Here is a 23221-nt window from a genome sequence, read left to right as displayed (position 1 = left end):
GTGTGTGTGTGTGTGTGTGTGTGTGTGTGTGTGTGTGTGTGTGTGTGTATGTGTGTGTGTGAGCCTGCGTGTGTGCGTTTTGAGGGGAGATACTGATTTATTTACAGGGAGGACATAAGCAACACTGGGTCCTTGTTACCTGTTTCTAAGTCCAGGTAAATTTCTTCGCCTCAACCCCCCCCAGCACCCCCCCACAATAGAAGAAAATATAAAGAAGACTGTGATGCCAGCGTGACCTCATTAGGATGTGGCTCAGCTTTATTGCCTCTATCCCCAGTGGTGGGCATGCTGGGTTTGAGCCACCAGCCAGAACTATTTACATGCTAATGTCGGGGACTGGAAAACAGACCCCATCTGTCTTCTCCTGGCTGGCCTCCCTTTCCTGCCCACTGCTCAGCCAAGATGCTCAGAACACCATGGGGCCCCTCAGCTACCACATTGAGGTACTCACCCTGTTTCCACCCTCATTCCCACTCTCAACCTGTGTGAGTGGTAAAGGGGAATCATGACTGAACTCTAATCAGGATTGGAAAGAAGCATCTCAGCCCCTAGGCACAGCACAGCTTTGGGGTGTATAGATACCACAGTCCCTGCTCTGTCTCCTCAAACATTCTTTATTTGGACATTGTAAATAGGACTCAGTCTGAAGGGTGTGGGCATTATTCCTAGTTGCTAAACATAGAGAAGTAATCCAGGAGAACAAGATTCAGGATTTAAACCAACAGTTTTTACCTTCAGCTTTTAATCCATCTTGGGTGTGTGAAGCTGCATGGCATAATTGAGGCGGGTGGTGGTAGTGGCAGAAAGCACTGGATTTGAATGGGTTTGGAGTCAAACAGACCTGACTCTGCTACTTACTAACTGAACCTTCACTTCTGAACCTTACTTTTATTATCTATAAAATTGGCCCAATTGTAATTATAGGGCTATTGTGAAAATTCAAGGAAATAATGGATATCAAGTTATTGGCGTGTGGTCGTGCTCATAAGTAATCGATCCAGTCCCTACCTCAGCGAAAGTACTTTGTTCAGAGAGATGTTGACATCGTTTCTTAGCTCCTGCTCAAGTATATTTTCTTGCCAGACCCTGGGACCATGTGAGCTCCACATTTCTGTCCTCTGTGCCTGGCACAAGGTAGGCATTCAACTAGTGGTTGTTTTGTGTTTTTTCTTTCAGGTGGTGAAAACTATCGGCCTGAGGGAAGTTTGGTTTTTTGGTCTGCAGTACCAGGACACTAAGGGTTTCTCTACTTGGCTAAAACTCAATAAGAAGGTAATTGCTTATCCCATCGTCAGGTTTGGAATTCACTCCTCTACCAGATCTTTCTCAGGGGTGTAAAATGTGTTTGCTGGCAAATGCAGGGCATCTAGGACTCAGTTTTTCATGAGTGAAAAATTCTGATCGACCACTAGATGAGAATAAGGGCAGACCTCTTGCTGTCTCCACTTGGACTCCTAACAGCAAGAATGGCCAGTGTCCAAGGAGGATGGGACCCACTTATGGACCATAGCCATTAGTAGTTCTTCAGGACGGGATTGGTATCCTTTTTTCCTTTCCAAACTGAAGGGCTTTAGGAAATTTGTTAAACAGAGAGTCATAGGCTATTAAACTGGAAAGAATCTTGAAAGTCTCATAATCTTTATCTTGTCCCTTTTCTTGCTTGTCAACTGATGCCTGAGCCCCATACAGATGTGCCCTTTCTTGATTTTCTTTCTCAGTTGAACTCCAAGTGGGATGGTTTAAGTATATGTCCATTCAAACTCTCCACCTCCAAGCAGCATCTCTACAGGAACATGGCAGTTATCCTCAAACTGGCTGACTTTGTCCTTGGAGGTCTCCATACTGCCCTATGGCTTATTTTCCTGACAGTGTCTAGGGGATGGGTGCCCCACCTTCTGCTGGCAGAGTCTTCTTTTCACAAAGAGTGGAGACTTCTGCTGGAAAAATGTGGAGCCGCTAATGGCCAATTTCAGGCTTTAAAAGACAGTCTGATTTGTGCTTTTGCCTATAGCCAATTCCCAGACCTCAGTCATACATCCTAGTCTTTATTTTGCTGATTTATGGAGTTGGGGGGACCTTAAAAGAGAAGTTTCTTAAGCCTACTTTCAGAACGTGGGGGCAGCTGGATATATTGTCAGATGATGATGGCTTAAGGGCTTATGACTATCAGTGGGTGTTAGGTTTTTTCAGGAAGAAATTCCCTACAGGAAGCAATTATGGATATGGGATTGGGTCCCCAATGAAAGTAATGTGTCTCTTTTCTGAATTACCAGGAGAATTGCCACCCAACTCTTTGGGATTATCCAAATTGATGACTTTTCAGTGTCTTCTCCCCACCCTACAGCCACTCCCCCATCCCTAAAGTCTATTTTTTGAGAGCCCATAACCCCTTGCTGCTCCCAGGTGACTGCCCAGGATGTGCGGAAGGAAAGCCCCCTGCTTTTCAAGTTCCGGGCTAAGTTCTACCCTGAGGATGTATCCGAGGAATTGATCCAGGACATCACACAGCGACTATTCTTCCTGCAAGTGAAGGAGGGCATTCTCAATGATGATATTTACTGCCCACCTGAGACTGCTGTGTTGCTGGCCTCCTATGCTGTCCAGTCCAAGTATGGTGACTTCAATAAGGAAGTCCACAAGTCTGGCTACTTGGCCGGGGACAAGTTGCTGCCACAGAGGTGAGGTGATGTACTGGCCATCTGCCCTGTTCAGAGTGGGCTGCAGCCCAAAGCTGACTGATCCATATTATACAGAGGTTGCCAGATCTGTCCCTCTCCACTAGGGTCTGTCTGAAGACCGTGTTATGCTGCTCAGACAGACATATTTGCATATGGCACCATACCCTGTTGTTATTTCTCTGGTTCTCAAAATAAAAAGCTTTTTTTCCTCCTCTGTTTGCCTAATTACAGGACTTCATTACCCTGGAAACAGGTGCTTATATAGAGAACCAGAGAGATTAATTCTCCTTGCCCCAGTTCCATTTTCTCAATCCTTTACACTGATTTAGACCTCTTATATCAGAGGTTCATAGGAGTGAGAAATACTTAAGCCAGAGATGTGGGGAGCTCAAACAGTCTTTTAATATTGATAACCAGTGTACAGAGATTTCTGCTTTTTTAAACTTCAAAATTGAACATTCTCAAACACTCATTCTTGTTTTAGCATCACAACAACATAGAAAATGAATAAGGCAGCACAATCCTTATTAGCTCAGGAAATAGATATGCAGAGGTGCTCACTCTGACCTGCTTAATCTCCCACAGCTCATTTAAGGTGATCTAGAACCCTAGTCTCTTGATTTTTTTAACCCCACTGCATCCATTTGCTATTTTCATAGGCTTTTGGATTGGAAGGAAAAGTTCTGTTTCATTCTGGTAGCCTCAGTCCCAGTGGAGCTGTGGCAAATGTACAACTCACCTGAAGGTATTAGGGATAGTGGTTGTGCCCTGGGACTCTACCTAAGTCACTGCCATAATGTCTGAGATAGCATATTTAAAGCAAGCCTTGTTTATGATCTAGTAGATCTGGGAGGTTGAGCCCATTATCAGTAGTTTCTCCCAGAGCCATTTGGGCTCAGTTCTTTGTTCTGTAGCCACAGGCTGTAATCTTATCCCTGAGCAATAGTCTCACAAATGCAAACTGTTGGTACCACAAAGATCTAGGAGAGCGCGTGCATGCCTCCATGAGGCCCGTTCCTACTCTTAGCCCCACAAGCCAGCACAGACTGTTGATATGTTATTGCTCTGCTTAGAGACCACAGCACATTATTGGATTTTCTGGTTAAAGGTACAAAGGAAGGTGTTCCTATTGTCTTTCTTGGTCACCCATTCTGTATCTCTCATACTCCTCAGGCAGTTCCCTATGTCTAATTAATACTTCCTGCTGTAATTTCAGTCTGCTTCTGGTGTAATGACCCCACATACTTTTTGCATCAACCCCTTGGGGAGCTAAGTAGACTTCCCTTTACCCCTGCTTTTGGACTTTGTGCTTTAAACTACTCACCATGCATTGTCTTTCCAGGGTCCTGGAACAGCACAAACTTAACAAGGACCAGTGGGAGGAACGTATCCAGGTGTGGCATGAGGAGCACCGGGGCATGCTCAGGTAAGCCGGCCCTAGCAACTGTGGGCTCTGTTGCCCCTGCAGGGGGAATGAGAGTTGGTTCTGGAGAGAGAAGAGGCAGAGGGCAAGGAACACTGGAGGACATTGGAGAGAGAGAAACAGGACATTAGAAATGGAAGGCAAATCAGGGCCATTATAAAGCTGTACTTTTTGTGAATGATGGCAACTGATAGCCCAGACAATTTTGACCATAAAGAAATGGAGGGGATCTCAGGATCCCTAGGGAGCTTCTGCGCCACCAGGGTCTCCTCCCCAAGAATGAAATGAAGAAGGAGCTCTATAAACGTGGCATACCATTTGGGAATTGTCTAGTTGAAGAACAAATTTTACCATTTTGCCATCACCACCTCATCTGGGCTCTGCTAATAATGTGCCTGCGTACGAGGCTTCTGTGATAGCTAACATGCCAGAGGCCAGCAAGGGTCATCCTGCCTTTATTCCCCTTGGGAACCTCGGACCTGAGGCTCCTGTGAGCATGTTTTGGCAAAAGTCATGTTGTGCTCTGTTCGCCATCATCTGTTCACCTTCCATCCTCTTTCCCACCCCTTATAGCAAGATTCTTGTCAGAATTGCAGAGCAAGTAGGCTTTCTGTCTCCCGGGGTCTGATTCACAGGGTCCCCTATATTCCCCGCCCCCGCCCCACCCTGCTCTCTTGTTTAGGGAGGATGCTGTCCTGGAGTATCTGAAGATTGCCCAGGATCTGGAGATGTATGGTGTGAACTACTTCAGCATCAAGAACAAGAAAGGCTCAGAGCTGTGGCTGGGAGTGGATGCCCTGGGTCTCAACATCTATGAGCAGAATGACAGGTATAGTTCAGAGCTTACTTAGTTTTTTGGGCCACTTTGACACCTAGGATTTGACAGAGTAGGATTATACTTCCTGGGTCCCACCTATATCATTCTTCTTCTACCTAGTTTAGACCAGTCCAGATGATTGTACAGCCTCCCTCAGGCCTCTAAATCTTGCATTGACTAGACTTGCACTGTCCGCTGTGGTAGCTTTTGGCCACATATAGCTGTTAAGCACTTGAAATGTGGCTGCTCTGAATTGAGATGTGCTATAAGTGTAAACTCCATACTGGACTTTGAAGACTTAGTGTGAATAACAGAATACAAAATATCTCACTAATATTTTTAAAAATATTGATTTACATGTTCAAATGATAGTATTTTACATATACTGGGTTAAATGAACTGCTGTTACAGTTAATTCCACCTATTTCTTTTTACTTATTTTCGTGTGACTGCTAGAAAATTTAAAATTACATGTGTGGTTCTCATTATATTTCTGTTGGACAACACTGGTCTAAAACCTACCTTGTCACGATTTGTAATTAATCTCCTTTGCATATGATGATTAAGTGCCTTTTGGCCTATAATCCCTCTTGCTACAGCCTTATCGCACTAGCTTATTTTTTTTCCTTGGATTGCTCTTTTTTATAAAAAAATATTTATTTATTTATTGCCATGTTGGGACTTAGTTGCAGCACATGGGCTCTTCGTTGCGGTGCACAGGCTTCTCTCTAGTTGTGGCGCGTGGGCTCCAGAGCACGTGGGCTCAGTAGTTGCGGCATGTGGGCTCAGTTGCCCCGCAGCATGTGGGATCTTAGTTCCCCGACCAGGGATCAAACCTATGTCCCCTGCATTGGAAGGTGGGTTCTCAACTGGACCACCAGGGAAGTCCCTTCTTGGCTTGCTCTTGATGAGGATGGAGATCAGTATATTATTGTTTTGTGTAACTTCTGAGTCTTGGAACTCATTATTTACCTTCTCCCCAACTTTTACAACCTTGGGTAGAAGAGTTCCAGTTAAGTAGGGCTGGGGATTCTTGTGAGAGATTGTTAAAAGGTCCATGCCTCAACAAAAAATAAAATAAAACAAACCTCAGATATTGGGACAAGGGATATGTTGATTGTGGTATCAGGAGGTCCTTTGTGCACCCTCAATGCTGGCAACTGACCTGGTGGCATGTGATGACACTGGCTGAGCTGGCAATGAATCTACCTCCTTAAGGGAGAAGTTGGTGGTGGGGAGGGCAAGGCACCAACCCTCTAAGTCCTTCTTGTCTTGCCTTTATCCTAATGTTCTTGGCATCCATTTTTACAGACTGACTCCTAAGATAGGCTTCCCCTGGAGTGAAATCAGGAACATCTCTTTTAATGACAAGAAATTTGTCATCAAGCCCATTGACAAAAAAGCCCCGGTAAGTGACTCCTCCCACTGGCCAACACAGGTACTTGCCAAGGCCTGGATAATGCTAAAAGCAATTGTGTCATTCTATATTTCTCTCCCTTTTTTGGCTTTTTTGTGTATGTGGGTGGGAATAGGAGGCACAAAAGGCGATTGGCAATGAAAGGGGATGCTGATGCCAAGAAATGGTCAGGAGGCATCCTATAACTGGTGCCACACTGCTACCTGTGTCTCAGGAGAAGCATGGATTATGGAGAGCCACAGGCAGTCTAATTACTGCCTCTTAGCCACTGTCTTTTACTTCCCTGAGGCTCTGGGGTGGAAACAGAGAATACATCTTATCTTTTAAAGCCTCTAGGCCCTAGAAAGTGGAAACTGTTCATGTACTCGATTTATCTTTAATTCTGGAGAAAGGACAGAGCCAGGAGAAGTCCAGATACAAAGATGATTCTCCAGGTGTTCTTTCTGTTATAACTTTGCTGCTGTCCTCTCAAGACTTCTTTCCAGAGCAATCCAAAACCAAGAAAGTGCTTTCAGTCCAGTCATTCCTCTAACATGCTTGCCATACCTGTCACCTACTCAGTTGCCTGTGGCTGACAAGACTGGAAAGCTGGTGCTTGGGAATAGGATAGAAAACTGAGATGAGAGTCTCCTCTTTTGATGGACCTCATGTCCAACAAGGGCCAATGGCCATGCTGAACCAGACCTTTGTCATGAGGCCTCAACCATTCCTCTCCAGCTCTGAGGTCTCTGAACTTGCCCTGCTAGGAACTTTATATATGTTGTCTCTTTAAACCCTCAACGACATTGTCAGGTAGGTAGTAGCATACCTATTTTATAAGTGATGAAACTGAGTTTCAGAGAGATGGAGTGATTTGCCCAAGATCACATAGCTAAAAATGATAGAGCTGGGATTTACACCTAGGTTGTTTGACCTCTGGTTCTTGTGCTTCTTCTACTGTACCCCAAGCAATGCGAGATGGTAGCAGTTTGGGTTCAGTGGCAGAGGAGCTGGTGGTTAGCCCATCAGCTGGTGACCTTGGTCCAGTGGTATTTGTAGTAACAAACTCAAACTCACTGGATTTTCTTGTGTGTGTGTGTGTTTTTTGTTTTTTTGTTTTTCTTTGTTTTGTTTTGTTTTTTAATACTGCTGCTGTGCTCAACTTTCACCAGAAAAAGGTAAGTAACAAAGCCAGCTGAGATCAAGAGCATATTTAAAAAACAACAACCAGGATAATCGATGTTCAGGAGATTTATATATTCATGTATGTATTTACAAACTGCCTTATTCCAAACAGGATTGAAGGACCTGGGTCTAGGATATGCTTTTAGGAGATTATAGAACCAGTCCAGCCCACCCATACTACACTCACCACGGTATTATGCAGGGATTATTGGGCCTCTAAGAGAGGCCCCTGAGACCCAGCAGGATATCTAATTAGCAGATAAAGTCAGTTTCTATCTTTCAACTGCATTGAGGGAATTTTAGGATGCTTTTCATAAGCAAAGGTTGAAAGAAATTGTGGCTCGGTGGAAAGAGCACTGGTTTCGGAGTCAAGAAGCCTGGGTTCCAGTCCTGGGTCTGCCACTAACCTGCCATCTGACCCTGGGCAAGTCACTTCACCACTCTGATAATTGGTCTTCCCATCTGTAACATGATCTTTCCAGTGCTTTTGGACTTAGCTTTTCAGAAGGCAGAAGCCCACCTTCATCTGTCCCTCTAAACTCTTTCTGACTGCTGGTTTTCCACCAGGACTTCGTCTTCTATGCTCCTCGGCTGCGGATTAACAAGCGGATCTTGGCTCTGTGTATGGGGAACCATGAGCTATACATGCGCCGCCGCAAGCCCGACACAATCGAGGTGCAGCAGATGAAGGCACAGGCCCGGGAGGAGAAGCACCAGAAACAGATGGAGCGGTAGGTGACGTGGAACTGAAGTGGGGGCCAGGACTGTGGCAAGGAAGCTTCTCAGAGGTGCCAAGCCTGCTAAAGGCAAGGCATGAAGCCATCCTGGTACTGGGGGAGAGAGAGCTGTACAGGGATACACCCCTTCCATTAAGTCTCAGGCATCCCCATCCCCAGGAGGCAGGCATTTAGAACCCTAGGATTTCAGAGGCTGATAGGAGGGAGGGACATTTCATAGTTCCCCATTATCTATGACCCTCATGCCATTGCTTTTCTAGGTGGACTCTGGGTTGCTCTGGGCTATCTGACCAGTATAGCAGCAGTAGCAGAAGGCTTCATGCACATTTAAACCTGGACTCTAGGGTTTTTTGAGTGGAATTGGGCAGAGCCACCAGAATTTTCCCTACCAAGCCCTTTTGCACTGAGGCCCCTTGCTACTCAAAGTGCATCAAAGCTCAGCAGCATCAGCATCAACTTTGGAACTTTTTAGAAAGGCAGTATTCTGAGACCTACCTCAAAGCTGCTGATTCAAAATCTGCAACTTAAGATCCTAGTTGAACATTTCTTCCAAGAAGATATGCAAATGACCAGCAGGCACATGAAAACACCCTTAGTCATTAGGGAAATGCAAGTCAAAACCACAGTGAGGTACCACCTCATACTCACTAATATGGATATAATAAATGAAAACAGAAAATAATAGTTGTTGGCAAGGGTATGGAGAAATTGGAACTCATGCTCATTGCTAGTGGGAATGTAAAATGGTTCAGCTGCTGTAGAAAACAATTTGATGGTTCCTCAAAAAATTAAATGTAGAATTACCATACAATTCCACAATTCCACTCCTAGGTATATACTGAAAAAAATTGAAAACAGGTGTTCAAACAGGTACATGCACATACCTGTTCATAGCTGTGCAATTCACAATAACCAAAAATTGGAAACAGCCCAAATGTCCATCAGTGAATGAATGGATAAACAAATTGTACAGCCATCCAATGAAATATTATTCAGCCATTAAAAATTTTAGAACAAAGTATTGATGCATACTACAATGTAGATGAATCTCTAAAGCATTATGCTAAGTGAAAGAAACCAGACACAAAAGGTCACATATCGTATTACTCCATTTATATGAAATATCCAGAATAGATAAACAGAAGGCAGATTGGTGGTTGTCAGGGGCTGGAGAGAGGGGAGATGTGGAGAAACTGCTTAATACCAGGTATGAGGTTTTCCTTTGGAGTGATGAAATGTCTTGGAACTAATAGAGGTAGTGGTCATACAACATTGTGAATGTATTAAATGCCACTGAATTATTCGCTTTAAAATGGTTAATTTTATATTATGTGAATTCTACCTCAGTAAGTTATTTGAAAAATAAGATCCCTGGTGATTCCTGTGCATGTTAATGTTTGAGAGCACTGTTTTAGTAGATACTCTGTCATAAAGAGTTTGGAACCTCAGGAGGCTTCTAATCTAGTAGGCTGGAAAATGACTCCGTGTATGAGAGGTTAGACACCAAAGTTCACATTTATTCCGGAAAAATGAAATTAGGGGCAGTTTACAGAACTGGATCTGGCAGGAACCTGACCTCAAGGACCTCACAGTATAGTAGAAGAAAGGGAAAAAATAGTATATATATAACAGTTCAAGGTACAAATGCTGTGTCATTCATTCACTCAATATATATTTATTGAGCAGTGAAAAATAAAAGAGACAAAAATCTCTGCTCTGCTCCCATGAAGCTGTCATTCTAGTGGGAAGAGACAGACAGATCAAGTAAGCATATTATATGGTATGTGACATGATAAGAAGTACTATGGAGAAAAATAACAGGGAGGAGGGATGTGGAGAAGGATAGGCCAAGTATTCTGAGGGGTCAGGAAGAGAAAAGACATCTAGCCAAGGGAGAAAAGAAGGCCTCCTGGAAGAGGCACTGGGGCAAGAAAAAGCAAATACTTATTTTAGATTTACAACAAATTCTGGAGAAAAGGAGCCTAGAGCTGAGCTTCAGAGGGCAGGCAGAGGACTGATGCCCCAGCCATAGGGATCACCAGACTTGAACCACAGTATATCAGCACAGATCCAAAACTTTTCTCCCTGTAACTTTATAAGGTAGATAGGGCAGGACTTATTTGGCCATTTTACAGATAAGGTTACTGAGAGCAAGAGCAAAGAAATGACGTAGCTAAGGTCACCCACTGATTACCCACTGGGTAGTGGACAAGCTGAGAGTCCAGGTTGGATCTCCTGATTCTGGGACAAACTGACAGGGCCCTGAGCATACCGGCCCACGTAGGGCTGTGATGTAAGGACAAGAATGTAGAGAGAAGCGAGAGTGGTCTTGCCTCACAAGCCCTGAGTGTGTTGGTTGGGTGGGGACTGAGGGGCCAGGGCCAGGGAGCCTTGGGAATTCCAAGGCTTCCATGTGGCCTTGCTATCCTGTTCCCTCCCTTCTTTCTCCTTTCCTAGTGCTCTGCTGGAAAATGAGAAGAAGAAACGTGAGATGGCAGAAAAGGAGAAGGAGAAGATTGAACGGGAAAAGGAGGAACTGATGGAGAGGCTGAAGCAGATCGAGGAACAGACTAAGAAGGCTCAACAAGGTGAGGCTTGGAGTCACCTTGGAGACTGGGCTTTCCCACAGTCTGACTCTATGAACTGGAAACCCTTCTGTCTGAGCTGCAGACTCAGGCCATATATTCCAGATATGACTATAGAATAGAGGAGTGATGGAGCAAGAGGAAGAGTGCCTAGAACTTTCTGCCAGCTGTGTCCTGGGGTGAAGCATTTCCAGGAAGGAAGTTAGGTGTCCCTTCCTGATCTCTGCACTTTTCACCACCTTTCCCCTACCTTCTCTTCCCAGAACTGGAAGAACAGACCCGCAGGGCTCTGGAACTTGAACAGGAGCGGAAGCGTGCCCAGAGCGAGGCTGAGAAACTGGCCAAAGAGCGTCAAGAAGCTGAAGAGGCCAAGGAGGCCCTGTTGCAGGCCTCCCGGGACCAGAAGAAGACCCAGGAACAACTGGTAAAGCTACAAAATGGGCTGGGATTATGGGATCTGAGTTTTCTCTTCTGTCTGCCTACCTATTCACAGCTACCTCTGCTTGCAGGACTGGTTCTTTCCAGCAGGGTAACTCTCAGCAGGCTTCCAGCAGATAGCTCCTTCAGAAGCAAGCTGAGAAGTCATTTTGCAAATACTCTTCCCTAACCCTTACTTTTATTCTCTTTCTTAGCAACTGGGGATTTGAGCTGATGACCTGACAAAGGAGAGAGGGAGGAAAGTAGTAAAGGGATTCACACTTGATTGACTAGCTACGTGTGTTACAAGCTATACTAGCAACTTTTCCCTTTTCCTTACTTCCTTATTTCCTCTTCCTAATAACGCTATGAGATTAATCCTTGTGGGATAATATGCCCAGAAAAGGAAATTAGGACTCAGAGAGGTTGAAGAGACTCGTCAGAGGTCACACTGTTGTGACTGAGTAAGAATGAGAAGTCATTTCTGCCTCTCTTTTACAGGTTTGCTCCCTAAAAGCACATGTAAAACTGTGTGTCTATACATTTTTTAGGGGAGAAGGGTGAGCATCTATTCTTTCATCACAATTTCCAAGGGTTCTGTGACTCAGAAATTAAGAACCTGTGTCCCAAATTCCTTGACGTATTCTCTTCCCCTGTACTGTTTGGAGTGAGAGTGCAAGAACCTAAAACCTGATTCTCAGGGGGAAACGTCCTCTGGGAGATTTGCCCAAAGTGTGAGGGCGTGCATAAGCTTATTCCCTTCTTCAGATCACTTTGTGACACTTGAGTGTCATTCCTATACTTGTCCTGGGAAGAGTCTTAGTGGAGCCCTGAGCATTGTAGGATAACAGGAAAGGGTCTGCCACTTCAGGCAGTGACACAGTGATCTCCAAAGCTTTACTGAGGCCCTAACTGTGCAATTGGCAATACCAAGAGGGAGAGAGGGAGAGAGAGATGAGGAAGAGCCAGAGATGACACGTTGTTTGTCCTCAGGTCTATAGTCTAGGCAGGGAGCTCTGACTTATAAGGAAATAGTTTGGAGTTAATAGGGTGCTATAGTAGATCTGAGAATGAGTGTTCCTCTGGGCTTCCTGGAGGAAGTGTGGTAAAAAGAGCCTCCAGAGCAGCAAGCAAGTGGAGCAGCAAGTTCCCTGTTAGTTCTCAGGGGATCTGGGGTTGAAGACACCTGGGGCCTGAGGACCAGAAGGCCCACCTCTCATAAGCTTCCAATTGATCCACAGGCCTTGGAAATGGCAGAGCTGACATCTCGGATCTCCCAGCTGGAGATGGCCCGACAGAAAAAGGAGAGTGAGGCTGTGGAATGGCAGCAGAAGGTAAGATACCGTGCCCAGGACAAAGCAGTGTGGGATGGGGTATCATATGCATAGGCTCCAGTTCCTTAGATTCTTTTATTTATTTATTTATTTTTAAAGATAATACCTGGAAGTATCTTTTATTTTTATTTATTTATTTATTTTTTCCGGTACGTGGGCCTCTCACTGTTGTGGCCTCTCCCGTTGCGGAACACAGGCTCCGGATGTGCAGGCTCAGCGGCCATGGCTCACGGGCCCAGCCGCTCCGCGGCATGTGGGATCTTCCCAGACCGGGGCACAAACCCATGTCCCCTGCATCGGCAGGCGGACTCTCAACCACTGCGCCACCAGGGAAGCCGCATTATTTTATATTTTATTTTAAAAATTATTTTATTTTTTTTAACATCTTCATTGGCGTATAATTGCTTTACAATGGTGTGTTAGTTTCTGCTGTACAACAAAGTGAATCAGCTATACATATACATATATCCCCATATCTCCTCCCTGTTGCATCTCCCTCCCCCCCCCCCCCTTCCCCCCCCCTAGGTGGTCACAAAGCACCGAGCTGATCTCCCTGTGCTATGCGGCTGCTTCCCACTAGCTATCTATTTTACATTTGGTAGTGTACATGTGTCCACGCCACTCTCTCACTTCTTCTCAGCTTCCCCTTCCCTCTCCCCGTGTCCTTAAGTCCATTCTCTACGTCTGTGTCTTTATTCCTATTCTGCCCCTAGGTTCTTCAGAACCATTTCTTTTTATTCCATATATATGTGTTAGCATACAGTATTTGTTTTTCTCTTTCTGACTTACTACACTCTGTATGACAGACTCTGGGTCCATCCACCTCACTGCAAATAACTCAATTTCATTTCTTTTTATGGCTGAGTAATATTCCATTGTATATATGTGTCGCATCTTCTTTATCCATTCATTGGTTGATGGACACTTAGGTTGCTTCCATGTCCAGGCTATTGTACATAGTGCTGCAGTGAACATTGTGGTACATGACTCTCTTTGAATTATGGTTTTCTCAGGGTATATGGTTTGCCCAGTAGTGGGATTGCTGGGTCATACGGTAGTTCTATTTAGTTTTTTAAGGAACTTCCATACTGTTCTCCATAGTGGCTGTATCAACTTACATTTCCACCAACAGTGCAAGAGGGTTCTCTTTTCTCCACACCCTCTTCACCATTTATTGTTTGCAGATTTTTTGATGATGGCCATTCTGACCGATGTGAGGATTTGGGTTTCTTCACGCTTCCATCCTTCCTTGACAGTGGGTATCATGGGAGAAGGAGCTCAAGGCTTTCTCAAATACTTCCCAGAATTCTCCAGTACCCCCAGGGAATTTGGTACTAGTAATAGGAATTACTCCTATTATACAGCTGAAGGAACTCAGGATCAGTCAGACAAAGTGACTTGGCCTACCTGGTGCCTGCTTTCTGCTGGGCCATTCTAGGCACACATAGGGATGCCACAAGTTAGCCTGGTCTGACTGCCAGTCCTTCTCTTCCTCTGTTACTGGGCAGGCTCAGATGGTACAAGAAGACTTGGAGAAGACCCGTGCAGAGCTGAAGACTGCCATGAGCACGCCTCATGTGGCAGAGCCTGCCGAGAATGAGCAGGATGAGCAGGATGAGAATGGTGCAGAGGCCAGCGCTGAACTGCGGGCTGATGCCATGGCCAAGGATCGCAGCGAGGAGGAACGTACCACTGAGGCAGAGAAGAATGAGCGTGTGCAGAAGCACCTGAAGGTATCAAGGCTGACCCAAAGGGTCATGGAGACCATGTGTATTGACTTAGTAGCCCATGGCCTTCCCTAGATCATCGGGGCACGGGAGCAGTAGAGGAGCCTGTCTCAGTGCTGTGTGGGAGCTTGAGCATTTCTCAATGAGAGCTTTAAGGGAGAGCACCTCTCACTTATTTTTTTTAATTTTTAATTTTTATAAATTTATTTATTTTATCTTTGGCTGTGTTGGGTCTTCATTGCTGCACGTGGGCTTTCTCTAGCTGTGGCACGCGGGCTTAGTTGCTCTGCGGCATGTGGGATCTTCCCGGACCAGGGCTCGAACCCATGTCCCCTGCATTGTCAGGTGGATTCTTAACCACTGCGCCACCAGGGAAGTCCCAGCTCTCACTTATTAATCAGAGCCTGGACCGCCTCTTCCTTTTTTTTTTTTTTTTTTTGCTCCATCCTCCACCCATATTCCATTTACCTCATATTCAGAACATACTTAGTTGTCACAATTCCTACTTGAATCTCTTTGGTGTATTGTTCTACTCTCAGGATTCTGTCATCAGTTGATCTGCTAAGTTGGTGTTCTGGTTTTGTTTTTTTTTTTTATTATTCTTGCCCCACTGCAGTTCTAACAGAGCTGGAAATGGCTCTCAAAAAATGTGTGTGTCTGTGTTTGTGTGTATAAAGAGGGGGGCAGGGGTGGGGGAGTGAGAGAGAAAGGTGGTGGAGAGGGTGGGAGGAAGGTAAGAAGGAAATAAATCAGGAAGTACCTCTGGTTAACGAGGGGAGGTAAAATGAGAGGAAGCCATTAACCCCTTATCCCCTTGCACCCTCACAGGCCCTCACTTCAGAGCTGGCCAATGCCCGTGATGAGTCCAAGAAGACTGCTAATGACATGATCCATGCTGAGAACATGCGACTGGGTCGAGACAAGTACAAGACCCTGCGCCAAATCCGGCAGGGCAATACTAAGCAGCGCATTGATGAGTTTGAGTCCATGTAATGGGCACCCAGCCTCTAGGGACCCCCCTCCCTTCTTCCTTGCCCTCACACTCCTACACTCTTGCCTAACTCACACTGTGCTGGAGCCACTAACTAGAGCAGCCCAGGAGTCATGCCAAGCATTCAGTACAGCCATGGGACCAAACCTAGCCCCTCAGCCCTCACTCACTTCCCTAGGCAGAGAGATGGCCCAGTATGGTGATGATGGGACCCTCTTTTTCTTCTATCCCAGGTGATCTAGCTTTCTAGAAGAGATCACTTTCTCAGCTCAGAGGCACTTCCCACTTGATTTGGGAAATACCCCCACATTTACTGTTGCTTTGCAGGAGTCAAGTGTAGTAGGTTGAAAACTGGCCCCCACCACTGCCTTCCTCTTCATGGTCCTGTGATTTGCAGAATTGGAACATCATAGGGTTTAGAGAAGGAGGCGGAGCCCTGGCTATATGCTCTAGGATGTCAACTGCCCTAGGATTAGGCCTCCCAGTGTCCATCCCTTCTAGAGTTATTTAGGCTTTGTAATGATTGGAGGCTAAAAAGATGTTCACTCATTCTTCTCTCTACCTCCCAGATTGGACCTGTTACAAACTTGGTCCCAGTAAACCTTGTCCCTGAGTTCAGGGACTTAGTTTCTCTTCAGGGTGATATGGGGGAGACAGTGCCTGCAAGAGGCTTCACCAACATCCTGGAAGGCTGTTGGCCATTCTGTTCAGACAAGATTGGGTAGAGGATCTGCCCCTATGCCTTATGGGAGCCTAGACTTGTTTCAAGTGAGTTCTATGGGCAGAGATATCCCTTACTTATTATTCTGTGTTCCTCTTCCCCTCTTGGGATCTGCCCCTCCCCACTCCAATCCCCAAACCCCCTCCAAGTAGAACAGTAGGGATGGTTACCCCCAAACCCAGCCAGCCCCACCCAGGACTTTTGCTAAAGGGAGGAAATATTCACACGTGGCTTCAGTATTTTACCTGCCAGGGGTCCCAGACTACTTCTCCCTTCAGAGTTACTTGGACCACAGCTCCTGCTTCAGGGCCATTAAGGCCTTGGTTTGGTGAGCCCTGGATCTTGATGTCAGTTGGCTCAATTGGTGAGTGGGTGGAAGAAGCTGAGTATGGTGAGAGAAGCTTGTGGCCCAGATCCTACAGTTTACACCTCTCCAAGGTGGTGATTGGGTCCTGCCTCTGTTTAATAAACCTCTAACCCAGGTCTTGCCACCAACTGTGCTATCCCTTGGAGCTGTAAACCAGAGAGCTGTTAGGGGCTCTGGCCTGGTCCTTTTCACACTCCCACCTCTTTCTTTCAACCCAGGAGCAGCCTCCTCCTCCTCTCTGTCTCATGTGTGTTCTTTTTCTTTCCACCAGTATTATATATTTTAGTGGCATCTAACTAAATATTGATTTCTGTGTTTCTTGCTAATGCACCCTTAGAAGATATTAGTGTTGGGACAAGATCGTTTTGGCCTCATTCCCTTACCACCCCTACACCTAGGAAGCATATACTATATTGTAAAAGAATATTTTGCCAGAAAAATTAATGTAGGAAGCTTTCAGTATTAGTGATATCACCTGTCACTATAGGTCATACAATCCTTTTTTAAGGTTCTTGGTATTTGGTTTTATTGTTCCTTTTTTTGCCTTCTCCTCAGAGTTCATTCCCCAAGGGGCCCTACTGTCCTTCCATGCAGTGCCCCTAGCCCAGAGCCCATGGCTTTGATCCCTCCCTCCCCTTGCCTCCTGCTTGACCTTGCGGAGTCTTATGTGCATTGCTGTGAATTATATTGACACTCTCTTGGTGATACGCCCTATATTGGCTAAATTCAATCCTGGAATTGTGGGGCAATCTAGCTGCCTTAAAGGTAGTACCCCCCACCCCAGGGAAGCTGGGGAAAAAGGTTAGATTTTATATTCAGTTTTTTTGTGTGTGTATTTTTGGGGTTTTTAAAATTTGTTTTTGGAGGGGTTTATGCTTAACCAATGTTCTATTTCAGTGCCAATAAAATCTAGGAAGACTTCACTGTGACTTGATCTTTTTTTGTGGCATGAGTGGGTGGCTGTAAGATACTTCACTGTAATTTGCACTCTGTGGACCACTTTCCTATCCCTGGTCTCATTTCATTCTCACTTCAGTCCTATAGAGAGTGGATATGACTATCCTCGTTTTATAGAGGAGGGAATGGATTTGAAAAAGTAGAATAACTGCCCAAGGGCACAGGACTGTATGACTTAATAGCCTGTGCCCTTTCCGTAGCCCTAGGCCAATATTTTCTGGTGTAGATGGGCCCTGCATTGACCATATGATGCTCCTGGGCTTGTTTGGCATTGGAGCTTTGGGGCTGCTTGTGGGGGGTGGTTTATATCTCTGGACTCCCCTTGGGGTGGTCAGGCCCTATCCTGCCTCTTTTCAGGAAGGCCTCCAGGCTTGCTCACCTACTATCCTCACTTATTGCAGTGCCAGTGAAGGTCAGAGAAATTACCTTGAGCACTGTTGGAAAAGATAATAGGGAGTGGAGTATGAAGTAAGAATGGAGAGTAGTATATGTATGTACAAAAGATGTTGTACTTTATGGTTTATAAAACATGGCAATTTTGTAGCCTAGATATGGTTATCCCAGTTTTACAGGCGAGGAAACTGAGACCCAGATCAGCCTTCCGGGCCGTTTTGGACCTGGCATACTCTCTCACTTACCACCTCCCTTCTTGGTGAGCCAATACTTGCAAGGAAAAGTAAGTATGTATTCTGTGAGCTTTAAATCCTTACGACAACCCTTTGAGGCAGTGGCTCTCAAACTTGTCTGCATATTAGAATCTTAAAGATTCCAAAGCCTAGACCACATCCTCAGATCAAATTATAATCTCTAGTAGTGGGACACAGGTATCAGTGTATTTAATGATTCCAGAGTGTAGGTTTCCAGCAGTTAAGGAAGTGGGGGGAAGCCATCTGAGAAGTAGATCTGGATATATAAGAGAGCAACATGAGAGATCCTTGCAGTGATACTCTGTCTTGACTGTGTCAATATTAATATCTTGGTTGTGATATTATACCATAGTTTACAAGGTATTACCATTGGTGGAAAGTGAATAAAGTATACATGAGATCTCTTTGTATTATTTGTCTTATGACTGCATGTGAATCTACAGTGATCTCAAAAGAAAAAGATTTAATTTTTAAAAGGGGTGGTGGTACTCCTGGGTACATATCCAAGAGTAATGAGTGCTTCTGTCCACCAAAAAACGTAGCAGTACTATTTGCAATAGCTCCAAATCTGAAAACAACACAAATATTCATCAACTAGAGAATGGACAAAACAATAGTATATTCATATAATGGTATATTGCTCAGCAGTAGAAATTAAAGAAAAAACAACTACTGACACTACAGTATGAATGAATCTCACAGGTAATATCTTGTACAGAAAAAAAAGTAGACACAAAAGAGGACATATAATTCCATTTATGTCAAGTTCTAGAGCAGGCATGGTTGTCTGGAGCTGGGATGGGAGGGACTGACTGGAAAGTGGCACAAGGAAACCTGAGGTCATGGAAATACAATTGGTTTGGGTGGTGGTTACAGGGTACAAACATGTAAAAATTCATCAAGATGTATATAAATTACAAATCCATAAAAAAGAAAAGATAAAGGGGGGGCTCCCTCACTGCAAAAGTTTGAAAATATCTAGAATAATGGTTCTCAAATATTACTGTCTATTGGAATCTCTGTGGGCTGCTTAAAACAGATTACTAGACTCCACCTCCAGAGTCTCTGATTCAGTGGGTCTAAAGTGGAACCTGAGAATTTGCATTGATGCTGCTGTTCCAGGGGCCACACTCTGAGAGCCACTGGAGTCCAGACTAGACAAATACTTTCCTGAGAGATAAGAGACTTGTCTAAGGTCACACAAGCAGTCAGGCAGATAGGGGCCTAGAACTTGCTTCCTGACTCTTCGGTAGGCCTTCAAGGCCTAGGTCAGGCCTTCTCTGCCATCCAGGAATAGTGCTCCATTGCTTGCTTTACTCTATCCCTTAATTATAATATCTGATCAGGAAGGGACCAGAGAGATTTCTGGATCTAATCCTTTCTCCACATTCTGTAGAGTGGGAAACTGAAGCTCAAGGATCCAAGGTACTTGTCCACAGTCACAATGGTAGGACTTAGCCTTGAACTATCTCCTGTATCTGCCCCAGACCTGTACACAGTCTACCATGGGGCACCCTTACTGTCTTAGCTGCTTTGTTTCCAATCTTCTTCCTAAAGATATCTCCCCATCCCACATTTACATATCTGTGCATAGGTGATGTTTCTTGAAGCCTTTAGTCAAGATCTTAAGGAAATAGGCCACACTACTTCTAGATCATTTTCTAGAGCGGAAATGGAGGGCTCCAAGCCTGTTGCTCTTTGAGAACATCCATTACCTTGCTTAGCTTAGGGAGCATTCATGACTCTTCAGAATTTGACTTGTCTTTTCTTCCACTATTCATCATCGTCTGTCTCCCCCCAGCACTTTACATTCTAGACATAGATCCTTCCCAGCCCCTCAACATCTCAGATTTGCTCATGGCTTTGTAATAATAATTGTAATTATAATTAATGTTTACTAAGTGCTTACTGTATGTCGGACACTCTTCAATGTGCTTTATAGTTCTTCATGTTATTTTCACGTCTCTGAGTCAAGGCCAGTTATTACAGATGAGGAAACTAAGGCACAGAGAGGATAAATTGTCAAAGGTCACACAGCATGGAGTGACAGAGACAAGATTTAAATATTTCTTGGAGCCTCAAATTCAGAATGTCTAATAAGCAAATATATTCTCTATATTGTCACCCTACTCTGCTTATCCTCATCTGTTCCCCTCTCACTTGGTGGCACCACTATCTACTCATTTTTCCAAAATAAGAACCTGGATATTTTCCTTGACAATTCCCTCTCGTCTTACCATGTCCCTGTTCCCAGTCCTCCTGCCTTTAATACTGTTCCCTAAATAACTTTTTAATGCCACATCTCCTTACTCCTCCTCTGGTGCTGGGACGATTGCCATGGCTTCCTCACTAGATCTCCTGTATACCTTTCTACCCTCTGCTGCCAGCCACCTGCTAGAAACCCCTATACCCTTCTCATCATCTTTGCTCAGATTCTCCTACCAGGTTGGTCCTGGTCCTTATTTCTGTTCCTTTAATATTCTAAGCTCATTCCAGTATCAAGGCCTTTAACTGTCCCACTATCTGCAATGCTTTTCCAATGGCTGGCTCCTAATTGTTCAGGTCCCAATTCATGGAGTCCTTCCTTTCCTACCCTATCTAAATTAGTCCCCAACTCCCAACACATACACACCTACAATAAATAAAACATATGACTTCTTATATGACAGATACTGTTCTAAGCTCTTTATATATATTAAATCATACTCATTATGCTTCCATGATGTAAATACTTTTATTACCTCATTATAGATGAGGAAGGAAACTAAGGCACAGAGAAATTAAACAGCTATAGAAGGTGTGGCCAAGATGGTGGAGTAGAAAGACCCTGAGCTCACCTCCTCCAATGGACACACCAAAATCAAAACTATTTACAGAGCAACTATCTAAGAGAATTATCTGAAGACTAGCAGAAAATATTTTCTACAACTAAAGATTTTTAAAAGGAACCAAAACAAGATGATTGGGAGGGGCAGGGACATGGTATAGTCAAGGCCCACACCTCCAGGTGTGCAACCCACAAATGGGAAGATAATGACAATTGCATAGGTTCTCCCCAAGGAGCAAGGGGTCTGAACCCCAAATCAGGCTTCCCAGCCCAGGAGTCTTGCCCCAGGAAAGCAAACCTTCAGAACATCTGGCTTTGACGCCAGCAGGGCTTGCATATCGGAGAGCCAGAGGAAACAGAGACTCTGCTATTAACAATTTTACATGCTCCAAGTCCCAGTGCAGAGGCAGTAATTTGAAAGGAGCCTGGGTCAGACACACTGATGATCTTAGAGAGCCTCCCAGAGAGAGAGAGAGAGAGAGCAATTGAGAATCTCCCTGGGGATGGAGATGCTGGCGGTAGCCATTTTGGGGAACTCATTTTACTGTGAGGACACTCATGCTGGCAAGCACTATTTTGGAGTTCTCCCTCTAATTTAACAAATGCCGGAGGCTTACTCACCACCAGTGGGCCAGCACTAACCCTGAGTCCCCTGGGCCCTGCAGCCAGCTGCACCAGGACCAGCCCTGCCTGCCAGTGAGCCAGTGGGCCAGTGACCATCACATAAGGCAGGGCCTGGCAGTTAACTGGGCTGGTGGCCATCTTCACCTACCAGCACAACCACAGTAGTAGGCCTTGCCACAGAGAAGGGCCCATGCAACCAACATGGAAGTTACCACTAGAGAATATAGCTCTGGTGACCAGAGAAGGATATGCTTCTGAGCCTCATAGGATGTCTCCTACATAAGGCCACTTCTCCAAGATCAGAAAATGTAACAGACCTACATAATACATAGAAATAAACAGAGAAAATTAGGCAAAATGAAGAGACAGAGTACTATCTTCCAAATGAAAGAACAAGAGGGCTTCCCTGGTGGCGCAGTGGTTGAGAGTCCGCCTGCCAATGCAGGGGACATGGGTTTGTGCCCCGGTCCGGGAGGATCCCACACGCCGCGGAGCGGCTGGGCCCGTGAGCTGTGGCCGCTGAGCCTGTGCGTCCAGAGCCTGTGCTCCACGACGGGAGAGGCCACAACAGTGAGAGGCCCACGTACCGCAAAAAAAAAACAAAAAACAAAAAACAAAAAAACAAGATATAACCTCAGAAAAAGAAAATAAATGGAGATAAGTAAACTACCCAAAAAGGAGTTCAAGGTAACAATCATAAATGCTTAATGAACTTGGGAGAAGAATGAATGAACAGACAGAGAATTTTAACAAATAGAAAATATAGATAGAGAAAGAACCAAACATAGCTGAAGAATACAATAATTGAAATAAAAAATACACTAGAATGAATGAACAGTAGATTATAGGATACAGAAGAATGAATCAGCAAGCTGGAAGGCAAAGTAGTTGAAATTACCGAAGTTGAACAGAAAAAAGAAAAATGAATTTTAAAAAATTAGGATAGTTTAAGACACCTCAGGGACAAAATAAAGCATACTAATTTTTGCATTATAGGGGTCACAGAAGGAGGGGAGAGAGAGAGAGAGAGAGAGAGAGAGAGAGAGATGAATGTACAGGGAACATATTGGAGACATCATAGCTGAAAACTTACCTAACTTGGGAAAGGAAACAGGCACCCAGGTCTAGAAAGCACAGAGTCCCAAACAGGCTCAGCCCAAAGAGGACATCACCAAGACACATTGTAATTAAAATGGCAAAGAGGGAGGTCAAGATGGTGGAGGAGTAGGATATGGAGTTCATCTCTCCCCACAAATGCAGCAAGAATATATCTACATATGGAACTATTCTCACAGAGCACATGCTGAACACTAGCAGAGGACCTCAGACACCTAAAAGGACAAGAAATATCCCCACATAACCAGGTAGGCCAAAAGAAAGAAAGGAAAAGGAAGAGGAAAGGAAGTGGGACGGGACCTGCACCCCTGGTTGGGGGAGAGCTAAAGAAGAGGAGAAGTTTCCGCATCTGGGAAAGGCCCCTCACTGGTGAGGAGATCAGCTGGGACAGAAGGGGAGCTTCGGGGGCTTGGAGGAGAGCACAGCAACCGGTATGTGGCAGGCAAGACAGAGTGAGACCTACACAGATGGTCTGTGCCACAGCTCTGCACACCCTAGGCTGAAATGGGTGTCTGCCAGTGCACAAGGGGGATGGCTGCTGGAACGTGGGGTTTGGAGAGCAGACATGGGGAGGGGACTGCTGTTTGCTGTGAAGAGACAGCCTGAGGGGACGGGAGTAAGGAAATCTACAAACAGGAGTGCTCATGGAGGAAGCCCGGACCACCAGAGAAG

At 45.0% G+C, this 23221-nt stretch overlaps 1 protein-coding gene across 1 annotated transcript in view; it reads left to right on the top strand.

The window, feature by feature from the left end:
* MSN (moesin) overlaps positions 1-17301 on the top strand; it is a 67942-nt gene extending 50641 nt beyond the window's left edge. Inside the window, exons 3-13 of the mRNA XM_029240313.1 lie at positions 1177-1272; positions 2404-2678; positions 4021-4104; positions 4784-4930; positions 6230-6326; positions 8067-8230; positions 10694-10824; positions 11085-11245; positions 12480-12572; positions 14081-14305; positions 15128-17301. Coding sequence (XP_029096146.1) covers positions 1177-1272; positions 2404-2678; positions 4021-4104; positions 4784-4930; positions 6230-6326; positions 8067-8230; positions 10694-10824; positions 11085-11245; positions 12480-12572; positions 14081-14305; positions 15128-15292 — 1638 coding nt within the window. The 3' untranslated portion in view covers positions 15293-17301. The remainder of the gene's footprint in view (positions 1-1176; positions 1273-2403; positions 2679-4020; positions 4105-4783; positions 4931-6229; positions 6327-8066; positions 8231-10693; positions 10825-11084; positions 11246-12479; positions 12573-14080; positions 14306-15127) is intronic.
* Positions 17302-23221: the final 5920 nt, after the last annotated feature.

Source organism: Monodon monoceros, unplaced genomic scaffold, assembly GCF_005190385.1.
Source record: "Monodon monoceros isolate NGI ecotype Baffin Bay Population unplaced genomic scaffold, NGI_Narwhal_1 Super_Scaffold_22, whole genome shotgun sequence".
NCBI lineage: Eukaryota > Metazoa > Chordata > Mammalia > Artiodactyla > Monodontidae > Monodon > Monodon monoceros.
Note: the sequence above shows the minus strand (reverse complement) of the source record. Positions and strands in the feature narration are given on the sequence as shown.